Source organism: Muntiacus reevesi, chromosome 4 (genome assembly GCF_963930625.1).
Source record: "Muntiacus reevesi chromosome 4, mMunRee1.1, whole genome shotgun sequence".
Lineage (NCBI taxonomy): Eukaryota > Metazoa > Chordata > Mammalia > Artiodactyla > Cervidae > Muntiacus > Muntiacus reevesi.
In genome coordinates, this window is record NC_089252.1 from 101979505 (window position 1) to 102001818 (window position 22314).

The window sequence follows — 22314 nt, forward strand, 5'->3', positions numbered from 1 at the left end:
CTCTGACCTCTTTCTCTTCAACTCCACAATACTCCTAGTTTCTGACTTTGATTTCCCCCTCCGCTCGCTTTATAGTCTGAAAAGTGCCTCCAGGCAGATAGCTGAGGCAATCATAGGGATCACCTTGTCTCCCTGTTTTTCAGGTTCCACAGTCCTTCATTGGCTATTATAATTTCTAAAAATAATTGATTCTTTGACTTTTTTTTCCTGTTTTTTCTAGTTGTTAACAGCAGTGGTATAATAAGTCAGTTCTGATTATTTTATCCACACTATAGAAGCAGAAATTGACTTCATTTAATGTTAAAACAATTTACAACAGTCCTTATTTTGGGAACACAGGGCAAAGAAAGAGATTGAATACCAGGAACTGATGTTTCTTTTAACTGGAGGAGTAAGTCTTAAGAGTGCTGAGAAAAATCCTGATCCAACTTGGCTACAGGATAAAAGCTGGGAGGAAATTTGTCGTGCAAGTGAATTTCCTGCCTTCAGAGGACTCAGGTACTTGTTTAAACGTGATGACTTAGCACCGAATGGTGATGGGTAAATCTGTAATCTAGTGATCTTTAAAAAACAGTTCTAAAACTGTCTTGATTCATCTCCTCATTCAATGATCTCTTTCAGTGTTTCTCAGTGAAAGGATAATTATTAAGCTTTTCTTTCCATTAGGGATCATTTTTATGACAATCTATCTGAATGGCGGGAGATCTATGACAGTAAGGAGCCACACAATGCTAAATTTCCAGCACCAATGGATACAAGGCTAAATGAGCTACAGAAAATAATCATTCTTCGGTGCTTAAGACCTGATAAGGTAAAAAACAAATGGGCTCTATTTGGAACCTAGATAATCTGCCACGTATAAAACACTAGGCTTAAAGTTACTATTATTTGGTACTTTAACCTTCATTTCAGATGCTCAGATGGGTTCACTGAAGTCCTTGGACCTGTAGGTTTATAGTTTTCTTCAACTTGAGAAAAACTTTGGTTATTATTTCTTTGAATAGTTTCTGCCCATGATTTCAGTTAAATATACATTACACTGCTTGATGAGGAGGGCATGGCAACCCACTCCAGTATTCTTGCCTGGAGAATCCCCATGGACAGAGGAGCCTGGGGCCCTACAGTCCATAGGGTCTACAGAGTCCGACATGAGAAGGAACTTAGCATGCCTACTACTTGATATTATACCACAGGTGTCTGATACTCTGTTAATTACTTAAAATTTTTTTGTATCACTTTGCCTCAGTTGGACAGTTTCTATTGTTGTCTTTAAATGTGGTGATTTCTTCTTTTGTAGTGTCGAATCTGCTATTGTTCATTCGCTAAGTTGTGTCCGACTCTTCGCGATCCTATGAACTGCAGCACACCAGGCTTCCCTGTCCTTCACTGTCTCCCTGAGTTTGCTCAAACTCATGTCCATTGAGTCAGTGATGCCATTCAACCACCTCATCCTTTGTCTGTTGCAAAGTAGACAGGCTCTAAATGGCTAAAAATCTGCTTATTTTAGGCTATGTTTGAAACAATTGAATTTGGTGCCAATGGACTTTTGAGCTAACAGGTTTTAGCCTACTGTGAAAAATAATGGTAAAGAATCTTTCCTGCAATGTGGGAGTGCTGGGTTCAGTCCCTGGGTTAGGAAGATACCCTGGAGAAACGAATGGTTACCCACTCTAGTATTGTTGCCTGAAGAATCCCATGGACAGAGGAACCTGACGGGTTACAATCTGTGGGGTTGCAAAGAGTCAGACACAGCTGAGCAACTAACACTTTCACTGGTAGGTGAAAAATGGTACCTAATATAATTATAATCTGTATTTTTCTTATTTTTAAGTATTATGGTATAGACTAAGCTGCTGTAACAGAGAGACCTAAAATACAGTAGCTTAAATGAAATAGAAATTAATTTCTATCCTTCCTAACAGCCCTAAGCAAATGCTTGAGGGCCGACAGGGTACAGAGGTTCTTAAGATCATCCAGAGACTTAAGTTTCTTTTCTCCTGCTAGAGAAGTCTCCTGAAGTTTGGTCCTTGTCAGCGAGATTGAAGTGAGCTCATAAACACCACGTCTATTGAACAGGAGAAGAGAGTGTTGAAGGCAAACAGTTTCCTTATAAAAATAGGATCTGGAAGTTCCGTATATAATTTCTATTTGTATTTCTCTGACCAAAACTTGGTCACTTGGCCATATCTAGCTGCATGAAAGGCTGGGAGAACTTAGGGTTCTATTACCAAAAGGAGACACAGAATGGGACAGTTTGCAGTCTCTGCTATACTGAAGGAGACTGAGCATCCTTTCACATGTTTAAGATCCATTTCTATTTCATTTTCTATAAACTATTTATCTTTGCCCATTTTCCCTTGGATTGTTAGTCTTGTCCATTACTTTATAGGTACTAAAAAAGTACTTTTTAGTACTTTTGGTACTTTTTATATATTAGGAAAACTAGTACTTTGTCTGTTATATATACTGCATGTTTTTCTTGTCCGTTAGACTCATAGTTTGCTCTTTGTCAGTTTTCAGGAAAAAAGTTGTTTTGTGAAGTAAAAATTACTCTAAAGATTGTATTTTTCCTCTCTTCAACAGATAACTCCAGCTATAACTAATTATGTAACTGACAAACTAGGGAAAAAGTTTGTAGAGCCTCCACCTTTTGATTTGACAAAGAGTTATTTGGATTCAAATTGCACCATTCCCTTAATTTTTGTGTTGTCTCCAGGAGCAGATCCCATGGCCAGTAAGTGCATTTACTATCAACTTTTGTTGTTGTTTAGTCACTAAGTTGTGTTTGATTCTTTTGTGACCCAATGTACCGTAGCCTGCCAGGCTCCTCTGTCCATGGAATTTTTCCAAGAAAGAATACTGGAGTGGATTGCAAGTTCCTTCTCCAGGGGATCTTCTGACCCAGGGATCAAACCTGTGTCTCCTGTGTTGGCAGGCGGACGCTTTACAACTGAGACACCAGGAAAGCCTACTGCCAACTTAAAAAAATTATGAATAAATCATCTTGTTCAGTATCTATTTCCTGGATGATTATAAATCACTTAGTAAATTTGGTATATACAAGGAAAAGTAATAACTAGAGTTTTTCACAGTTAAATACTTGTATATACTGAAACATAAAGCATATTTTATAATTTTAGAATAAGCAGTGAAATCATTTATTTTTATGCCCTCTTAGGCCTGCTAAAATTTGCAAATGATAAAGCTATGTCTGGAAATAAATTTCAAGCTATTTCACTGGGACAGGGGCAAGGACCCATTGCAACAAAAATGATTAAAGCAGCAATAGAGGAAGGAACTTGGGTTTGCCTACAGAATTGTCACCTCGCTGTCTCCTGGATGCCCATGTTAGAAAAAATATGTGAAGATTTTTCTCCTGAAGTCTGTAACTCATCCTTTAGGCTTTGGCTCACAAGTTACCCATCTCCAAAAGTATGTTTACTTCTTATGGATTTTAGTACATTTATTTGGTTAACTATTACATTGCATATCTTAAACGCTTAACATTAAGAGGTTTTAAAAATATTCCTGGAGTCCTCTCTTATACCTACTTTTAATCCACTACTGTATGCATTTTTAAGACTTGAGTTGGTTATCTAGAGTAATGCTCTTTGTTTTGTCTCAGTTCCCAGTAACAATTCTACAGAATGGAGTCAAAATGACTAATGAACCTCCTACTGGTCTTCGGCTAAATCTCCTCCAATCTTACCTCACTGATCCAGTTTCTGATCCTGAGTTTTTCAGTGGATGCGAAGGAAAGGAACTGGTAATATTCAGCCTCTGGAACTTTTAAAATGTGCTTTACAGTGAAAAATATGAGAACATAAATATTTTATTTAATATTGAACTTTACGCATTTCCTAAGAAGACAGAAATTGTACCTATCTTGTTCATCATTTTATTCCCAATTGTTTGTGCTCTTCTTTGTGTGTAGTAGATATTCAAATAAATATTTGTTGAGTAAATTAACTGTGGAAAATTCTGAAGGAGACAGGAATACCAGACCAGCTGACCTGCCTCTTGAGAAACCTGTATGCAGGTCAGGAAGCAACAGTTAGAACTGGACATGGAACAACAGTTTGGCACAACAACTGGTTCCAAATAGGAAAAGGAGTACATCAAGGCTGTATATTGTCACCCTGCTTATTTAACTTACTTGCAGAGTACATCATGAGAAACCCTGGGCTGGAGGAAGCACAAGCTGGAATCAAGATTTCTGGGAGAAATATCAATAACCTCAGATATGCAGATGACACCACCCTTATGGCAGAAAGCAAAGAGAAACTGAAGAGCCTCTTGATGAAAGTGAAAAAGTTGACTTAAAGCTCAACATTCAGAAAACAAAGATCATGGGATCCGGTCCCATCACTTCATGGCAAATAGATGGGGAAACAGTGACTGACTTTATTTTTGGGGGCTCCAAAATCACTGCAGTTGGTGATTGCAGCGATAAAATTAAAAGACACATACTCCTTGGAAGGAAAGTTATGACCAACCTAGACAGCATATTAAAAAGCAGAGACATTACTTTGTCAACAAAGGTCCATCTAGTCAAAGCTATGGTTTTTCCAGTAGTCATGTATGGATGTGAGAGTTGGACTATAAAGAAAGCCGAGTGCTGAAGAATTGATGCTTTTGAACTGTGGTGTTGGGGAAGACTCTTGAGAGTCCCTTGGACTGCAAGGAGATCCAGCCAGTCCATCCTAAAGGAGATGAGTCCTGGGTGTTCATTGGAAGGACTGATGCTGAAGCTGAAACTCCAATACTTTGGCCACCTGATTCAGAGAGCTGACTCATTGGAAAAGACCCTGATGCTGGGAAAGATTGAGGGCAGGAGGAGAAGGGGACAACAGAGGATGAGATGGTTGGATGGCATCACCAACTCAATGGACATGGGTTTAGGTAGACTCCGGCAGTTGGTGATGGACAGGGAGGCCTGGTGTGCTGCAGTTCATGGGGTTGCAGAGTCAGACACGACTGAGCTGCTGAACTGAACTGAGTGAATGAATATATCTTAGTTTGTACAAAAGTCCAGCAGTGCCTTTAGCAATCTATTTTCACATTGTTTCAACAATATGTGTGTTAGGTACTAAATATAAGGCAGTGAGAATAAAATAGACACCCTCACCACCAAAAAAAATCTGTCTTCATGGAAATTCTAATGATAATGTTTTGACATATTAATAACACTCTTCAGTGTTGTTGTTCAGTCACTAAGTTATGTCTGACTGTTTGTGACCCCATAAACTGCAGCATGCCAAACTTCCCTGTCCTTCACTATCTCCCTAAGTTTGCTCAAACTCATGACTGTTGAGACAGTGATGCCATCTAACCATCTTATTCTCTCTCACCCCCTTATCCTCCTGCCCTCAATCTTTCTCAGCATCAGGATCTTTTCCAACAAGTACGTTCTTTGCATCAGGTGGCCAAAGAATTGCAGCTTTAGCTTCAGTACCAGTTCTTCCCATGAATATTCAGGGTTTATTTCCTTTAGTATTGACTGGTTTGATCTCCTAGCTGTCCAAGGGACTCTCAAGAGTCTTCTCCAACAGCACAGTTCGAAGGCACCAATTCTTTGGCGCTCAGTTCAATTCAGTTGCTCAATTGTGTCCAACTCTTTGTGACCTCATGGACTGCAGGACTCCAGGCTTCCCTGTCCATCAGCAGCTCCTGGAGCTTGCTCAGACTTACATCCATCGAGTTGGTGATGCCATCCAACCATCTCATCCTCTGTCATCCACTTCTCCTCCGCCTTCAATCTTTCCCAGCATTAGGGTTTTTTCCAATGAGTCAGTTCTCCACATCAGGTGGCCAAAGTATTGGAGTTTCAGCTTCAACATCAGTCCTTCCAATGAACACCCAGGACTGATCTCCTTTAGGATGGACTGGTTGGATCTCCTTGCAGTCCAAGGAACCCTCAAGAGTCTTCTCCAACACCACAGTTCAAAAGCATCAATTCTTCAGCGCTCGGCTTTCTTTATAGTCCATCTCTCTCATCCATACATGACTAATGGAAAAACCATAGCCTTGACTAGACAGACCTTTGTTGACAAAGTAATGTCTCTGCTTTTTAATATGCTGTCTAGATTGATCATAACTTTTCTTCTAAGGAGCAAGCATCTTTTAATTTCATGGCTGCAGTCACCATCTGCAGTGATTTGGAAGCCCAAAATAATCAAGTCTGTCACTGTTTCCATTGTTTCCCCATCTACTTGCCATGAAGTGATGGGACCAAATGCCATGATCTTCGTTTTTGAATGTTGAGTTTCAAGCTAGCTTTTTCACTCTCTTTCACTTTTATCAAGAGGCTCTTCAGTTCCTCTTTGCTTTCTGCCATAAAGGTGGTGTCATCTGCATATCTGAGGTTATTGATATTTCTCCCAGAAACCTTGATTCCAGCTTGTGCTTCCTCTAGCCTGGCTTTTTGTGTGATGTACTCTGCAAGTAAGTTAAATAAGCAGGATGACAATATACAGCCTTGATGTACTCCTTTCCCAGTTTGGAACCAGTCTGTTGTTCCATGTCTGGTTCTAACTGTTGCTTCTTGATCTGCATACAGGTTTCTTAGGAGGCACGTCAGGTGGTCTGGTGTTCCCACCTCTTTAAGAATTTTCCACATTTTATTGTGATCCACACAATCACAGGCTTTGGTGTAGTCAATAAAAGCAGAAGTAGATGTTTTTCTGGAACTCTCTTGCTCAGCCTTCTTTTATCTTCTTCAGTGTATCTGTATGTAAAACATACAGCCTAAAAAAAAAAAAATACAGCCTTAGGCGCTCAGCCTTCTTTATCTTCTTCAGTGTATCTGTTTGTGAAACAGTTTTGCACATGGTGTTGAGGACAGTAGCAGTTCCAATAAGTAGCACTCCTCTTCTCTGCCCAAATTCTTACCAGTTAAGAAACAGGAAAAAAGTATAAATATATGGGAACCAAATTATAACCTTAATTACTGATATAGACTAGGTTGGAAGATTTGACTTATATCTGTGAACAAATGAACTGAATATTACAGAACCCAGAATGAAGCAGATTTATCTACCCAGAAAAACAGAGCAAAACTTTCTTCCAGCAGGATGCTCACATCTAAGAAAGAAAAGGGAAAAGCTGAGCAAATATTTTTTGCTTAACTTTTCCCAAATTTACCCATTAGATAGGTACTCCTCTCTCTACCAGTGTTACATTAATTGAGGTTTCCCTACATGGACGGAAGCATCAGTACTAAGAGAAAACCATCCTCTCCTTTTACACACAACGCATACTATGATATTTATCATATTTGCCTATTTGAACTGGAAAAAGAATGATATTGCAGATAAAGGGTCGAATTCTTTGGAAGCCAGCTCATTTCTTTCTGCTTGATGATGCTTTCTGTGTGACCCCAGTTCTGAGCAACAATCTTGTTTGTACCTCCGGGACAAAGGGAGGATATTTGTGGTTTTAGCTGGAAAGAGGACTTAGTAGAGTGGAGAAGGTGGTATGGTGATCCTCCTACCCATCTTCTGATTGCTTCTTTATGTCTTTAGTTGTGGAAAATCTTTTCTGCTCTTCTTCAGGTTCTCATAGAGAGCTGCTCTGTAAGTAGTGGTAATTTTGGTGTGTCCAGGAAGGAGATGAGTTCAGGGTCTTTGTATTCTGCCATCTTGGCATGTCTCTCCAGCACTATTGCATTTTAATAATGTGGAATGTTATTGAAGTTTGTCTAGCTTTGGAGGGTTTTGTTAAGTCATAAGATTTTTGTTTGTTTTAATATCAAGTGCCCACTATTAACACTCTGGCTTCTTCCCCTTGGAATGTTCCCTAAAGGCACTCATTCTTTTCAGGGCCACAGTCCTGATCAGATTCTGTGTGATCCTTGCCCACCTGGCTGGTTTTCCTGCCAGATTACAAGCCCCTGGTAATTTTAGGCCTTGTTCATTCTTTTCTCTGTCCCCTCTGGTGAATGGCTCCAAGCAGACACTCTCTTGCCTTTGGTGACCTTGTACCCAACCAGCTGTGGTCAGATCCATAGTAGGTTCTTAAAACATGGAGTCTGTTTCAGCAGGGTTTGTGTCTGGGGCTGATGTAGGGGGTGCTGAGGCAGTGTGGGAGCCGTTTGCTGTGCGGACACACCAGTGAGGTCTGCTTAGGCCTCTATCCGCAGCCTTCCAAACTGTCAGTGTACAAAGGCAGACTAAGGGCAATGCATACATGATGGTACAAGATGTAGAAGTCATGAGATTAATATTTTTATAGTAAGCATTGTTTTAGATAGTCTTTCTAAATAAAAGTTTGTAGAGATATATGATCATAGAATCTCACAATGAAAGGTCATCAGTCCCCGTGATTTTAATAATGGAAATCTGATCAGAATTTTTTCTTGTTGCATATTTTTGTCTTAAAGGCTTGGGAGAAGTTGCTGTTTGGAGTTTGCTTTTTTCATGCCCTTGTGCAGGAGCGAAAGAAATTTGGTCCTCTTGGATGGAATATTCCATATGGATTTAATGAATCTGACTTACGCATCAGTATTCGACAACTCCAGGTAAAATGAGAAAGACTGATATTGATGGGGGAATCACTGTGTACCAGGCCCTAGGCAATTCGCTTTGCTTAGAATAATTTATTCACTTCTCCCAACAACATGAATAGTAGGCTGGATGGCCGTAATAATTGTAATTTTGGCTTACAAAGGATATTTTTCCATCTGAGTTTTTCTGCCACGAATAATGGGAACCCTGATTCAAACTGGCTTAATCCATAATGAAACTTTCTATCTCATGTGAAAAAGAGTTGCAGAGGACAGACAGACTCTGGAGTGGGTTTTTCAACAAAAGTGTTGCTATCAAAGACCCTAGTTCTTTCTTTTGGCGGTGCCCTCCTTAGTGTTGGCTTTGTATAGGTCCTCACTATAGTCTCCTCTTAGCTTTCAGTCAGATCTACAGTTTACCTCTTATCAATCAACAAAAACAGTAGAAAAGGAATTTATTGAAAGAATTTTGCGCAGGTCACAGAATCACTAAGATGGCTGGACAGCCATGGCATCCAGTGTCATATCTAGAATCATACCATGTCTGGTAAGAGCATTCCTTCTACCCCTGTTACATATTAGACACTGCAGCTCTCCTAGGTGCCACTGAGACTTTCATCTGCTGCACATTCTCTGATGTCATCAAAAAAGATCTTTTGCTGTCTCTGATTCTCTGCACACTGAACTCCAGTCCGGCATGGCTGCATCTGAGATTCCAAGCCCAGGCCACAGGCCTAGGCTTTAGCCGTAAGGGTACTGAGAAAGTGAGTGACCAGTTTTTTTCAGTTTCTGTAGACTTGCAGTGAAACATGAGATGCATGAGCTGGTCAGCATCCTCCGACAAACCAACAAAAGAACAAATGTCCACTATAAGTTCCTGCTTACTCAGACTTTGAACTAGGCACATTACTTACATTATCTGCGTGAATTCTAATCCTCACAGCAACACTGTCTGGTGGGTATTATCCCTGTTTTGGAGAAAACCAAAGCTAAGAAGTAAATTTACCCATTGAGGTAGAATTTGAACCTCAAGTCTGTCCAACTCCAGTACTTTCCCATCATTTCTGTCATGTTTTACCAACCATATCAATCCAACTAGAGAACCAGAGGATACTGTATATTCTGCCTCTCTGCTGTGATAAGGGCCTTAACATGAGGCTTTAAAACAACCTTGATGGTAGTTCTTCCAGACCTACTTCCTAATTGATTGATAGGTATTTAAAGCCATGTTAAAATGGAAATGAAGTGAAATACAGTATGGTTTTTCTCATTTCATTTTTGCTTTGTTTCAGTTATTTATCAATGAATATGATACAATTCCGTTTGAAGCGATCTCTTACCTGACTGGAGAGTGTAACTATGGCGGAAGAGTGACAGATGACTGGGACAGACGTCTCCTCTTAACCATGCTGGCTGACTTTTATAACCCACACATAATCGAAAACTCTCATTATAAGTTTTCTCCTAGCGGAAACTATTTTGCCCCTCCCAAAGGCACTTATAATGACTACATTGAATTCATTAAGGTAACTGATATCACTGAAAATAGGGTTAGATTCAAGTGTGATTTTCTTAAAAGCAAATAGTAAAGTAGTCCCCCATAATGTATAGAATTAGACAAGTATTAGGTACAATCAGCTTTCAATACAGTGTTTTTGTTTCTAGTAGTTACTGAAAACTGGAAAAGTTTGATCCCTATGTTGTTTGATGTTTAGTTGGTTTTTAACCCTTTTCGGTCTGCACGTGTCTACCTTATGAATTCAAGTACCCAATTAAACTGTAATGCTTGTTGAATTTATTTTCCGGTAGAAACTTCCTTTTACTCAACACCCTGAGATATTTGGATTACATGAAAATGTTGATATCTCCAAAGATCTTCAGCAAACGAAAACCCTCTTTGAGTCCTTGCTCCTCACCCAAGGAGGCTCCAAGCAAACAGGATCTTCAGGAAGCACTGACCAGATTCTACTAGAAATTACCAAAGATATTCTCAACAAGGTAACACTTAGCTTAAAATGTCTTACTTGGAATATAACATAAATCAAAATGGGACTGAAATGTCAATCTGAAAACTCCAGGTAGCAGTGTTGTGCCTGAGCGAGATACTTTCCTTTTCTGAACATTAGTTTCCAAACTGGAAAAGTGGTGATAATAGCACCACCTGTGTAAGGTTCTTGTGAACATTCAGGGTATTATTAATTTGAAGCACTTTGCATAATGCCTGGCAAGTATTAAGTTCCTAGTAACTAGAGTTGTGGAACAACTGAATATATGATTTCTTATCATTTCTAAATAAAAATGGTGAACCTGCTCTTTTTTTAAATGGGGGAAACTGTCTGAACTTGCTGGTTCAAGAATGGAATGCTTTTTAATCTATACCTTCAGAAGTGAGGAGGCACAGAAGTGAAGAGGTACTAAATTAGCAGCTACAGCTCCCCCCCACCCACCATACTGCATTCCAGTGTACTTAACCCTGGTAGAATGGAACGGTGCTCTCTTTTCTCACTTTTTTCTGCCTTAAACTGAATAAAGAATTACTAAGAAGGAAATGGCAACCCACCCCAGTGTTCTTGCCTGGAGAATCCCAGGGACAGCGGAGCCTGGCGGACTGCCATCTATGGGGTCACCCAGAGTCGGACACGACTGAAGCGACTTGGCAGCAGCAGCAGCAAGAGGACTTTATAGCCCCAAGCACAGACCTTCACAACTCCTCTCCAGGATGAGTACTATAGTTATCCCCGTATTTCAGCATCAGGCACTCTGACAGAGCACAACCTGATCTTGCTCCGTCTGCCTTGTAAGTCCATGGATGGCACCGAGTCTGCTCTCCCAGTTGGTACCCCTGCCTTACGCCACTCCTGAAGCAGAGCCTACTCAGACTTGGACGCTTAGTCTGGCTGTGGCCACTGGAGACAAGTAGTGAGCAGCACTGCCTGCTGCCCTAGGGCGAAAGCAAACTGACATTCTCCCGCCTCTACCTGTGGACTGCTACCTCTCACCCCCAGACCCTTCTGCTTGTGTGGCTTATCTCTTTGGGGAAAGGTTCTTGTCCTCCCAAAAGGCTGGCTCTTACAAGACCCCAGTAGGAAGTTACCGGGCAGTGGCACATGGGACTTAATTGGGGCAGAATGGTTGTGCCGACCAACCATTGGTGTCATACTTTGAATGATGCCACCTCGTGTGACCTAGAATTCTTTTGCGCCAACAAGGGCCATCACCTGGGGACAGTCTGGGTGCTCAACTTTTTAGTTTGGCACCTTCCTCATAGGGAAATTTCTCATAGGGAAATTCCTCTAAGAGTGCAAATGCCAGTGTCAGGGGGCTTGCTCACAGCCCCAAAATCCTCGTTATCACTTCTTCTCAACCATCTGAGATGCATCATTAAAATCAAATACTCAATGACTTTCTTTCTCCCTAAGCCCTGGAACCTTGCTACACTTACACATTAATTACTTGGTTGTGGTGTAAACAAAGCTGTTTTGAGCCTGTCGATAATTTATTGAAATAAATATAATACAGTTGTGAAATGATACATCAGTTTTATTAATGGAAAATAAAATCCAATTTACAAAAGAAAATTACACAACCTTTTAGAAATGTATATTTTCTACTCAGTGCTATATCCTATAGGAAAAGCATGGGCCTTAGTGTTAGAGACCTATGGATTTAAACAGACTGCCTCTGAATTGTGTACCTTTAGGCATTTGTTTCACCTCTGTGTACTTAAATGTTCTCATCTGTAAAATGGAGATAATTATGGCCACCTGAAACTGTATGGCAAGGATTACATAATATTTGGAAAGCACTTAGCATAATTCTTGGCACATAGTAAGTGCCTAATGTTAACTATTACTGATATTATAGCTGAATGAAACTGTTCGTTTTGAGAGTAATATGTGATCTTCAAATTTTATTCTCTTAGCTACCAAGTGACTTTGACATTGAATCAGCACTGCTTAAGTATCCTGTGAGATATGAAGAGAGCATGAATACTGTGTTAGTGCAAGAAATGGAAAGATTTAACAAGTAAGGAGCTCTACACCCAGTGATTTAGAAAGCTACCAACCAAAGTTGATAAAAAGATACACCAGTATTGAATCAAAATTTCGAGAAAAAATTATCAAAACTTGCCATTTCATTAGAATTTGTCTCCTTTGTCTCCAGTTGCATACTGCCCCAGAAGGGAGCATATCTTTTCTAATGTAAAAATGACAATGAAAAAAAGAGATCTGCTATTACTGGTTAAAAATATTCATTAATCATAATTTTTCATCCATCCATTGCTCTTCTCCTCAGGAAATAAAGCTAGAATGACCATTATCTAAGCCTATATGTAGATACATATTTAGTCATTTTTCTGCCCACTTTCTTCCTAAATCTAATCTAGATTGGTTAGGTACCCTAAAATAGCAAGCAGATTATTTGCTTTGAATTTTTTAATTGAATTTTCTAAAGCTCAATATTGGCTTAAGGAATGAAGAATTGTTTTAGTTATGAATTTTCTAGTGTTTCCAAGTTTAACTTTCCAGACTTACTGACTTTTTAAAATAAAACATATTAAAACCCTATAATGCCTTAATGAATTTAGTATCTCTTATACAAAGACCATCTAGACTTGCCTGGTGGCTCAGTTGTAAAGAATCTGCCTGCCAATGTGGGAGACGTGGGTTTGACCCCTGGGTCAGGAAGACCCCCTAGAGAAGAAAATGGCAACCCACTCCAGTATTCTTCCCTGGCAGATCCCATGGACAGAAGAGCCTGGCAGACTACAGTCCATGAGATCGCAAAGAATCAAACATGATTGAGCGACTAAACAATAACAACAATACAAAGACCATATGTGTTTGTAAATTATAACATATTGTCTCTCAGTTGTTTAGGCTTATAGCCTAAAACCCTCACTTGAGGTATATTTATGATGTTCTTAGAATCTGGGGCCTAAGTGGGAAGCAAAGTACTTATAAGGCTACGAATGAATATACACTTTAGATTTTTATGCAGTGTTTCCAAAGTTTAAACCATTGCATTGCCGCTTTATAACTTTTCCCATATTTGCATGTCACCTGTAACATTATTTACCTGATATTTTTCTTTAAATCATTCTCTGTTTAAATTAGCCTGGTCTTAAGTGATAATACCCAGAAGGCAATTTTGATATGCAAGTTATATTATTTTCTATATTTAAAAATGCATGTGTAATAATTAAAATGAAAAATGTTCATCCAAGTATCACCTAAAATTACCTTACATTATGAAGTGGGAGGTGACCACATTTTGGGAAATACTCCCCTAAAGCCGTGAATGATATCCTGCTCTTTCTTCTGGATAGACTGTATATTGATATTTATTATCATATATATGATGATGACACAATTGCTTCCCTTGCAGCTTAATTAAAACTATACGCAACACTCTACAGGACCTTGAAAAAGCTATTAGGGGTGTGGTCGTGATGGATTCTGCATTGGAGGCACTGTCTGGCAGTCTGCTTGTTGGAAAGGTTCCAGAAATATGGGCTCAACGCTCATACCCAAGTCTTAAACCCCTAGGAAGTTACATCACAGATTTTCTAGCCCGGTTGAACTTTTTACAGGTTAAAAGTTATATATAATTTATACATACTATTTCATTTTTCTGCTTGTCTGAGGAGATACTAGAAACTGTCCGTGGTCACTTGAATGTCTCTGAGTTAGATGAAATGGATAAGTAGTTTCATGGTAATCTAACTGAAATTTTAGAGTATTGAGAAGTATACGTGTTTCAAAGTGCTAAATTAAAATTTTATGTTACCCAAACTCAAGTAATACGTGACAGTTATATTTCTGAAGATTCTGTTTGTGGTTTCTGTGACCACAACTTGGTCTTATGATTTTGATGCTGACAGTAAATCACAAAAAGAGCCTGAGGCTTGGATCAATCAATAATTAGCCATTATATAGAAATCAGTGCATCTTATGTCTTATCTCATAAAGCCGGGGAAAAGGTGAGTGCTCTGAAATCTCTAAACCCTTCACCCCACAAACTCATAGGTGAAGGATATATAGGCAGCACACTGTTTTCCTCCGCAACTCCTCTGCTTCTCCCCATCCTGTGGTTGATGCTTACATGGGGGTAGTTGGTGGGGAGAGCCCCCAGAATACATTTTAGAAGTTTATATATATGATTTTTCAGTTGCCCCTTTATTATATGAAAGCTCTATTTGTTTTACTACAGAAGCTAGTAATAAAACAGCCTTATTTGTGAAGATCTGGATAGAGAGGCTTTCTCATAAACATCCCTTTTTAATTTTTGCCAATTAATAGGTCATTCGTAGCTTATTGTTTCAATTTGAGTTTCTTTGATTTTTAGTGAGTCTGTGCTTCTTTTTGTAAGTGTACTTGCCATTTGTATTAGTATTTTCTCCTGTGAATTGCTATTCATCTCCTTGATCAATTTTTCATTGGACTATTTTTGTTTCTTTTTATAAAAACTTTAAAGGTTACTTTCCATTTACAGTTATTACCAAATACTGGCTTTATTGTCCATGTTGTACCAATATCCTTGAGGCTGTCTTGCCATCCAAAAGTTTGTGCTTCCCACTCATCCATCCCTATATTGTTGCCCATCCCCCCAACTGGCAACCACTAGTTCTCTATTTTTGTGTCTGCTTTTTTTTTTTTTTTTTTGCTATATTTACTTAGTTTGTTGTATTTTTTAGATTCCATATATAAATGATATCATACAGTATTTGTCTTTCTTTGTCTGACTTATTTCACTTAGCATAACGTACTTCAAGTCCATCTTTGTTACTTCAAATGGCAAAATTTTATTCTTTTTAATGGTCAAGTAGCATTCTATCGTATGTGTATAGCCTGTCTTCTTCTTCTTCTTTTTTTTTTATATATAGCCTGTCTTCTTTATCCATTCATCTATTGATGGACACTTAGGCTGCTTCCACATATTAGCAATTGTAAATAATGCTGCTGTGAACATTGAGGTGCATGAATCTTTTCAAATTAGTGTGTTTTTTTTCCCCAATATATATCCTAGAATGGAGTTTCTGGGTCATATGTTAGTTCTCTTTTTAGTTACTTGAGAAACCTCCATACTGTTTTCCATATGCCTACATCAATTTACATTCCCATCAACTCTGTACAAGGGTTCCCTTTTCTTCACATCTTCACCAACATTTGTTATTTATGTTCATTTTGGTGATAGCCATTCTGACAGGTGCAAGGTGGTATCTCATTGTGGTTTTAAACTTGCATTTCTGTGATAATTAGTGATGTTGAGCATGTTTTCATGTACCTGTTGAGCATCTCCATCTGCTGTTTGGAAAAATGTCTGTTCATTTCTTCTGCCCATGCTTTAATTAGGCTGTTTGTTTGATGTTGAGGTGTATGAACTACTTATATATGTTGGGTACTAATCTCCTATGGGTCGTATCATTTGCAAATATTTTCTCCCATTCAATAGGTTGTTTTTTTCATTTTGTTGATAGTTTCCTTTGCTATGCAAAAACTTTTAAGTTTAATTAGGTCCCATTTGTTTATTTTTGCTTTTATTTCTTTTACTTTAGGAGAAAGATTCAAAAAAATACTGTTGTGATTTATGTGCAAGCGTGTTCTGCCTGTGTTGCCTCTAGGAGTTTTATACTGTGTGGTCTTACATTTAGGTCTTTAATGCATATTGAGTTTATTTTTTTATATGGTGTTAGAGAATGTTCTAATCTCATTCTTTTACATGTGGCTGTCCAGTTTTCCCAGTAACACTTATTGAAGACACTGTCTTTTCACCTCCTAATGATTTGTAGAATTAACAAATTAAACAAATGAGTGGTCTGGAGATTTTTCCTCCCTTTTCTCATTTCTCTCTCACCGTTCACCTTGCTTATCTTCCCTTCCTCCAGCCTATGCCTTTTTTTTTTTTTTAAAGCTTTTTGCAAACTGGCTGGCATCTCAGATTAAATCTGGGATCCAACATTTAGTATGTATGTGACTTTGAAGAAGATACTCATCTTTTTGCACCCTGATTTCCTCATTGGCAAAATGGGAGGAATAATACCTAATTCACTGAATTATGGACTAAATGAGGTGATGCATGTAAATCAGCTAGCTCCTGGCATGCACTAAACACTCAGTAAATGGTAGCTAATTCAGAGATTTTATGGATATGTAAGTAGCTGACCCAGACATTCGTGACATTCTTGGCTAAATGAAGACCTGAAGTGAGCAAAGGAATGTTCTATGTACTCGCTTTCTGGGTTCTTACAGCTTTCCCTGCGTGGTGCTCGTTCTGCCTGGCTTGCACCCTTACTGAGCTCCGTCTCCTTCTTTACCTCTTCTTGATCTGGCAGCTGGTACAGTTGCAACACCTCCAGCAGTGGTTTGTTCTCTTCTTCCCAGGAAGCAAAGCTGACTCCTTCCCATAGGGTGCTGCTCACTCAGAGACAAAGGTCATTTTATTGATTCATCTGTTCATTCAAATGTGAATTGAGACTCACTTTGTCAAAAGCATCTTGTCGTTAGACAGGGTTGCCAGGTTGCCTTCATTTTGCCAATAGCCCTCAGAGGATAACCCATGTGTATAAGAAAAAGTTAATTCAGGATAGTAAGGGATGTGTCATAAAAGACCAACATGTAAAATGCTCTGGGAATTCAAAAAAGGGAGAGAGTTTTTTTAACATAAGAAAGCAGTTGTTTTTTGGTTGAGGTAGCATGTGAGCTGGTCTAAAGGATGAATGGTTTTGGACACTGCAAATAAAGGAAGAGGGCTTAGAGACACCTGTAGGATGAAAGACAGTATATCACTTAGGATTGATTAGTCTGTAAAATTTTTGATGAAAGCAAAAATTAAGTTCATTCCCTCATGTAACTGAAAAATCCAGGAAGTAAAGTGACTCCAGGCAGCTTTTGACCTAGAGTGCAAATACAGTTACCAAATCCTGGCATCTTGCACTTCATTGCTTGGCTCCAGTCTCTGTGGGTTAACTCCACTCTATGTTCTTGTTTGATGGCAACAGAATAGCAATAGAAGCTCTGGCCTCATATCCACAAAACTGTTTAGAGTGAACCTTTTCCCCCAGAAGTCCCAGCAACAGTCTGTACATCTCTGGCTTTGATTGGGTCACATGTCCATTCCCGAATCAGTCACTGTGACTGGAGTATGATCAGCTTGGCATGAATCACATGCCCACTCCAGAAGGTGGAGCTCCACCACCAGAGTGGTGTTTCAATTGAAATGTTAGGAGGGTTCATCCCATAGAGGGTTATAAGAGTCATGCCACTTTAAGATGAACAGAAAAAACAACAGAAGTTTACCAAGTGCAGAGAAGAGGCCACCATTTGATCAGAATGTCAGATGTTTAAAGGGGAACTAAAAGGGATAGATACATAAATACAATTTGGGACCAGCTTATGAAGTTTCTTGAATGGGAGACTTGAGGTGTTTTAGGCTTTACTTTGGTAGGGTAGAAGTAGATCACTGAAGTATTATATGAGATGTTGAGCCTGATCCAAACCATGCGTGGAGAGGGGTACTCTGGCAGCATCATTATAGATGTATTGAGCAGAGAGAGGGGCGAAACAAAAAGAGGTCCGCGTGATTCGGAAAGAAGACCAGTATATCTAAAGTGGAGCCAGAATCATGGTGTGGAGGCAGGGAGGTTAAGAGGATCAAGGAGTTGGAATCAACACATGAGGGCTATAGTTAGACAATATATAGGATTTCTAAAGATGGCTGCTTTTGAGTGGGATTAAGTAATATAGTAAGCCCTCAAATACCTTACATTTGTCTTTTTACAGAAGATTTTAATCTTTCACAACAAATAAAGTTTGTTTTATTCAGGTTAATGTTAAAATTAGTTTGAATTTCCCAAGAAGAGTAACTAGAAGGGATAAAAGGTGGGAGGGCCAATAAAGATTGTATGTTTGGTGTCAGGAAAGAGTCCTGTGATGAAAAGTGTGGGCAGCATACACAGAAACCAGAATCAGTAATTATATGTCAGGTAATTCTTGAGTAATATAATAAATATATTTATTATATTTATTATATAATATTGTATAATATATTATTATATATTATATGTATTATTATATATTATAATTTATATATAAATATATTTTTATATGTATTATATTTATTTATGTATATAATATTTATATTTATATATATATTTATTTATATTTTATATATATTTATATTTATTTTATATATAAATTTTATAAATTTATATATAATTCATATATTATATATATTATTATGTTATTATAATTATATATTATATTATAATATATATTATATATTAATATATTATATATTATATATAAATAAATATACAATAAATATTATTGTATTATAATATTTATCATAATATAAAAATGTTATATAATAAATAATTATATAACAAATAATATATAATAAAATAATATAATATAAAATAATATAATATATAATGTATAATATTATATGTATTATACTATATTATGTTATAAATATATAATATAATAAATAATGTTTGTTTTTCCTTTATAGGACTGGTATAATTCAGGAAAACCTTGTGTGTTTTGGCTCTCAGGCTTCTTTTTTACCCAAGCCTTTTTAACTGGAGCAATGCAGAATTATGCCAGAAAATATACCATCCCTATTGACTTACTGGGATATGAATTTGAGGTATAGTAAACTCCTTAAACTCCAGAGCATATCGTTACATCAAAGGCATGTATTTAAGCAAGGAGGACATGAAGAATTCATATTTTTATTGCCCACTGCAAATAATTCTTCTTCTTTCCATTCTTTGTATTTATGAAGAAAGTATTAGTATTTGCCTTGCTGTCTCCATGAGAGAATTTTTATATATCTCAATATTCAATTCAGACAATTCAGCACTGCTTTTCTATTTTAGCGGAAATCAATATAATGTACAGTAAAACCAGATAAAATACTTTTAAAAGAGCTGTATTATTTTATAATTACATTTCACTGAGAAAAAAGTATAGTTTAAGAAGCTATTATATGGACAAATTTCTCTGAATGTGTTCTGAAAATTTAGGTAATACTTTCTTTATGAGACATTTACCTAGGGAGAAAATCTCTGCTAGCATTTGTTTCTGCCTCCAGGTTATTCCTTCTGATACCTCTGAGGAAGCACCAGAAGATGGCGTTTATATCCACGGATTGTATCTTGATGGAGCCCGCTGGGACAGAAGAAGGTGAGTGGTTTCAACCGCAAAGACTCTCTAGTGGTAGCTGAATCATAGGTGAGATAAGCTGTCTGCTGCCCTTCATCCCTGCCATCCTCCACAGCCAAAAGGCTTCTTCTAGAGAATATGACAAGTAATAAGTAATATTAGAATTCTTGCCATAAATCATTATTCAGGCTGCAGCAATTAGTAAGTGAGTGGTTTTAGGTTCTGAACAATTTTGGGTTAATATTTCAATGGACTTACCAGTAGAAAAGTTAGTTGAATTTATTTTTCTTCTTCTGTTTTATGAGTTACTTTCTGTTTTGTAATGTGTCAGAGCACCTCACTTTTAAATAATTTACAGTTATGGTAAAGTTTCCATTTCTACTGGTGAATGGAAAACTTTTTCTTATATTTTGGTGACATAATAAATAAGTATTTAGAATAAATACTGAGGGAATACCCTGTCTGTTCAGTGGTTAGAACTTGACGCTTTCACTGCTGTGGCCCAGGTTCAGTCCCTGGTTGGGGAACTAAGATCCCACAAGACATGTAGCACAGCCAAAATAAATAAATACTGAATTTTCAGCATAGGAAACTAATCAGTGCTTTGATGTGTGTGTGTGTGTGTGTGTGTGTGTGTGTGTGTGTGTGTGTGTGTGTGTGTGTGTCTATGTAGACAGATAAGAGAGAAAGGGAAAGATTATTTCCCTTGGAGCCCTGTTCTTTAACAATCCATTACTTAGCATAATCTTCTATTTCCGGAGTCAGGGTTAGACTTTCCTGTCAAGGAAGGGTTAAAAGTCAAGGCAGGGAAAGTTGCTTAAGAAGGAGCATGAAGTCAACATCACTCATTATCAGAGAAATGCAAATCAAAACCACAGTGAGGTACCATCTCACGCCAGTCAGAATGGTTGCTATCCAAAAATATACAAACAATACATGCTGGAGAGGGTGTGGAGAAAAGGGAACCCTCTTACCCTGTTGGTGGGAATGCAAACTAGTACAGCCACTATGGAGAACAGTGTGGAGATTCCCTAAAAAACTGGAAATAGAACTGCCATATGACCCAGCAATCCCACTGCTGGGCATACCCCCCAAGGAAACCAGAATTGAAAGAGACACGTGTATCCCAATGTTCATCGCAGCACTGTTTACAATAGCCAGTCCATGGAAGCAACCTAGATGCCCATCAGCAGACGAATGGATAAGAAAGCTGTGATACATATACACAATGGAATATTACTTAGCCATTAAAAAGAATACATTTGAATCAGTTCTAATGAGGTGGATGAAACTGGAGCCTATTATACAGAGTGAAGTAAGCCAGAAAGAAAAACACCACTACAGTATACGAACGCATGTATGTGGAATTTAGAAAGATGGTAACGATGACCCTATATGCGAGACAGCAAAAGAGACACCGATGTATAGAACAGTCTTTTGGACTCTGTGGGAGAAGGCGAGGGTAGGATGATCTGAGAGAATAGCATTGAAATATGTATATTATCATATGTGAAACAGATCGCCAGTCCAGGTTCGATGCATGAGACAGGGTGCTCAGGGCTGGTGCACTGGGATGACCCTGAGGGATGGGATGGAGAGGGAGGTGGGAGGGGGCTTCAGGATGGGGAACACATGTACACCCATGGCTAATTCATGTCAGTGTATGGCAAAACCCACTGCAATATTGTAAAGTAATTAGCCTCCAATTAAAATAAATAAATTTTTAAAAAAGGAGCATGAAGGTGGTTCTACAGAGATGGTTCTAAGACAGGGATATGAAGAGAGTTAGCTGCACGTAGCTGATGTGATTATTTCTCTCTTTTCATTTTCTTCATTCTCGTGACATTTCTCTTAACTTACTTTTTCTTATATATGTATTCATCTTTTCATTTCATTCTTCCTTCCATCTTGCAAGCAAACAAATATGCAATGTAACATAGGAAAGATAAACTGCATTTTCTAGATAGGAACTCTATGTTTGAATCCTGACACTGGCACTTAAGAACTCTGTTACTGTGAGAAAAGTACTCAGCCTCTCTGAGTCTACACTCTTCATCTGTGAAATAGGAATTGGAATGGGGCCAAGACTATGTGAAGGTCAAATATAACAGCACAGTGTCTGCCTCATGGACATTACTTTTAAAGTGGCAGTAATCGATATTTGTCCACTATTTAACACATTACCTTTCCATAATTGTCTTGTTTTTCTCAATTTTTCATTGCCTTTTACTTGGTTTTGTTTTGACATTTTTTCCCTGCATATCTCTGGTCCTCTCTTGTATTAAAAGCCAATGGCTAAGTCACAATTTCTAAGATGCAAATTTTGTTTTACTTCTAATAAACATCTATCAATTTCTCTTCACAGTGGATTGCTTGCTGAACAGTACCCCAAACTTCTGTTTGACCTGATGCCCATCATATGGATAAAACCAAGTAAATATATTTCTAACAAAACTTTGTAGAGTTTTATGGAGCATAATGATAGATATTTTTAACTGCTTTCCAAATAAGTCTCTACTCAGACCTATTAGAATTTGTTCAATTATAATAAATACTGATTTAATGTTTATATTGGAAATATATTGTTCCCCTTTTTTGTGTTGCGTTTTTATTATTTTGTGATTATTATTTTGCCTCTTTTTG

The 22314-nt window shown here is 38.0% G+C and overlaps 1 protein-coding gene across 1 annotated transcript in view; it reads left to right on the plus strand.

Moving 5' to 3' along the window:
- The window catches only part of DNAH12 (dynein axonemal heavy chain 12), a 177326-nt gene that overhangs the window by 153880 nt on the left and 1132 nt on the right, over positions 1 to 22314 (plus strand). The window contains exons 60-72 of the mRNA XM_065935328.1: positions 340 to 498; positions 667 to 811; positions 2584 to 2734; positions 3179 to 3432; positions 3626 to 3766; positions 8381 to 8518; positions 9796 to 10029; positions 10313 to 10501; positions 12426 to 12529; positions 13892 to 14096; positions 19016 to 19153; positions 19601 to 19692; positions 22037 to 22104. Of these exons, the coding sequence (XP_065791400.1) occupies positions 340 to 498; positions 667 to 811; positions 2584 to 2734; positions 3179 to 3432; positions 3626 to 3766; positions 8381 to 8518; positions 9796 to 10029; positions 10313 to 10501; positions 12426 to 12529; positions 13892 to 14096; positions 19016 to 19153; positions 19601 to 19692; positions 22037 to 22104 (2018 nt within the window). The remainder of the gene's footprint in view (positions 1 to 339; positions 499 to 666; positions 812 to 2583; positions 2735 to 3178; positions 3433 to 3625; positions 3767 to 8380; positions 8519 to 9795; positions 10030 to 10312; positions 10502 to 12425; positions 12530 to 13891; positions 14097 to 19015; positions 19154 to 19600; positions 19693 to 22036; positions 22105 to 22314) is intronic.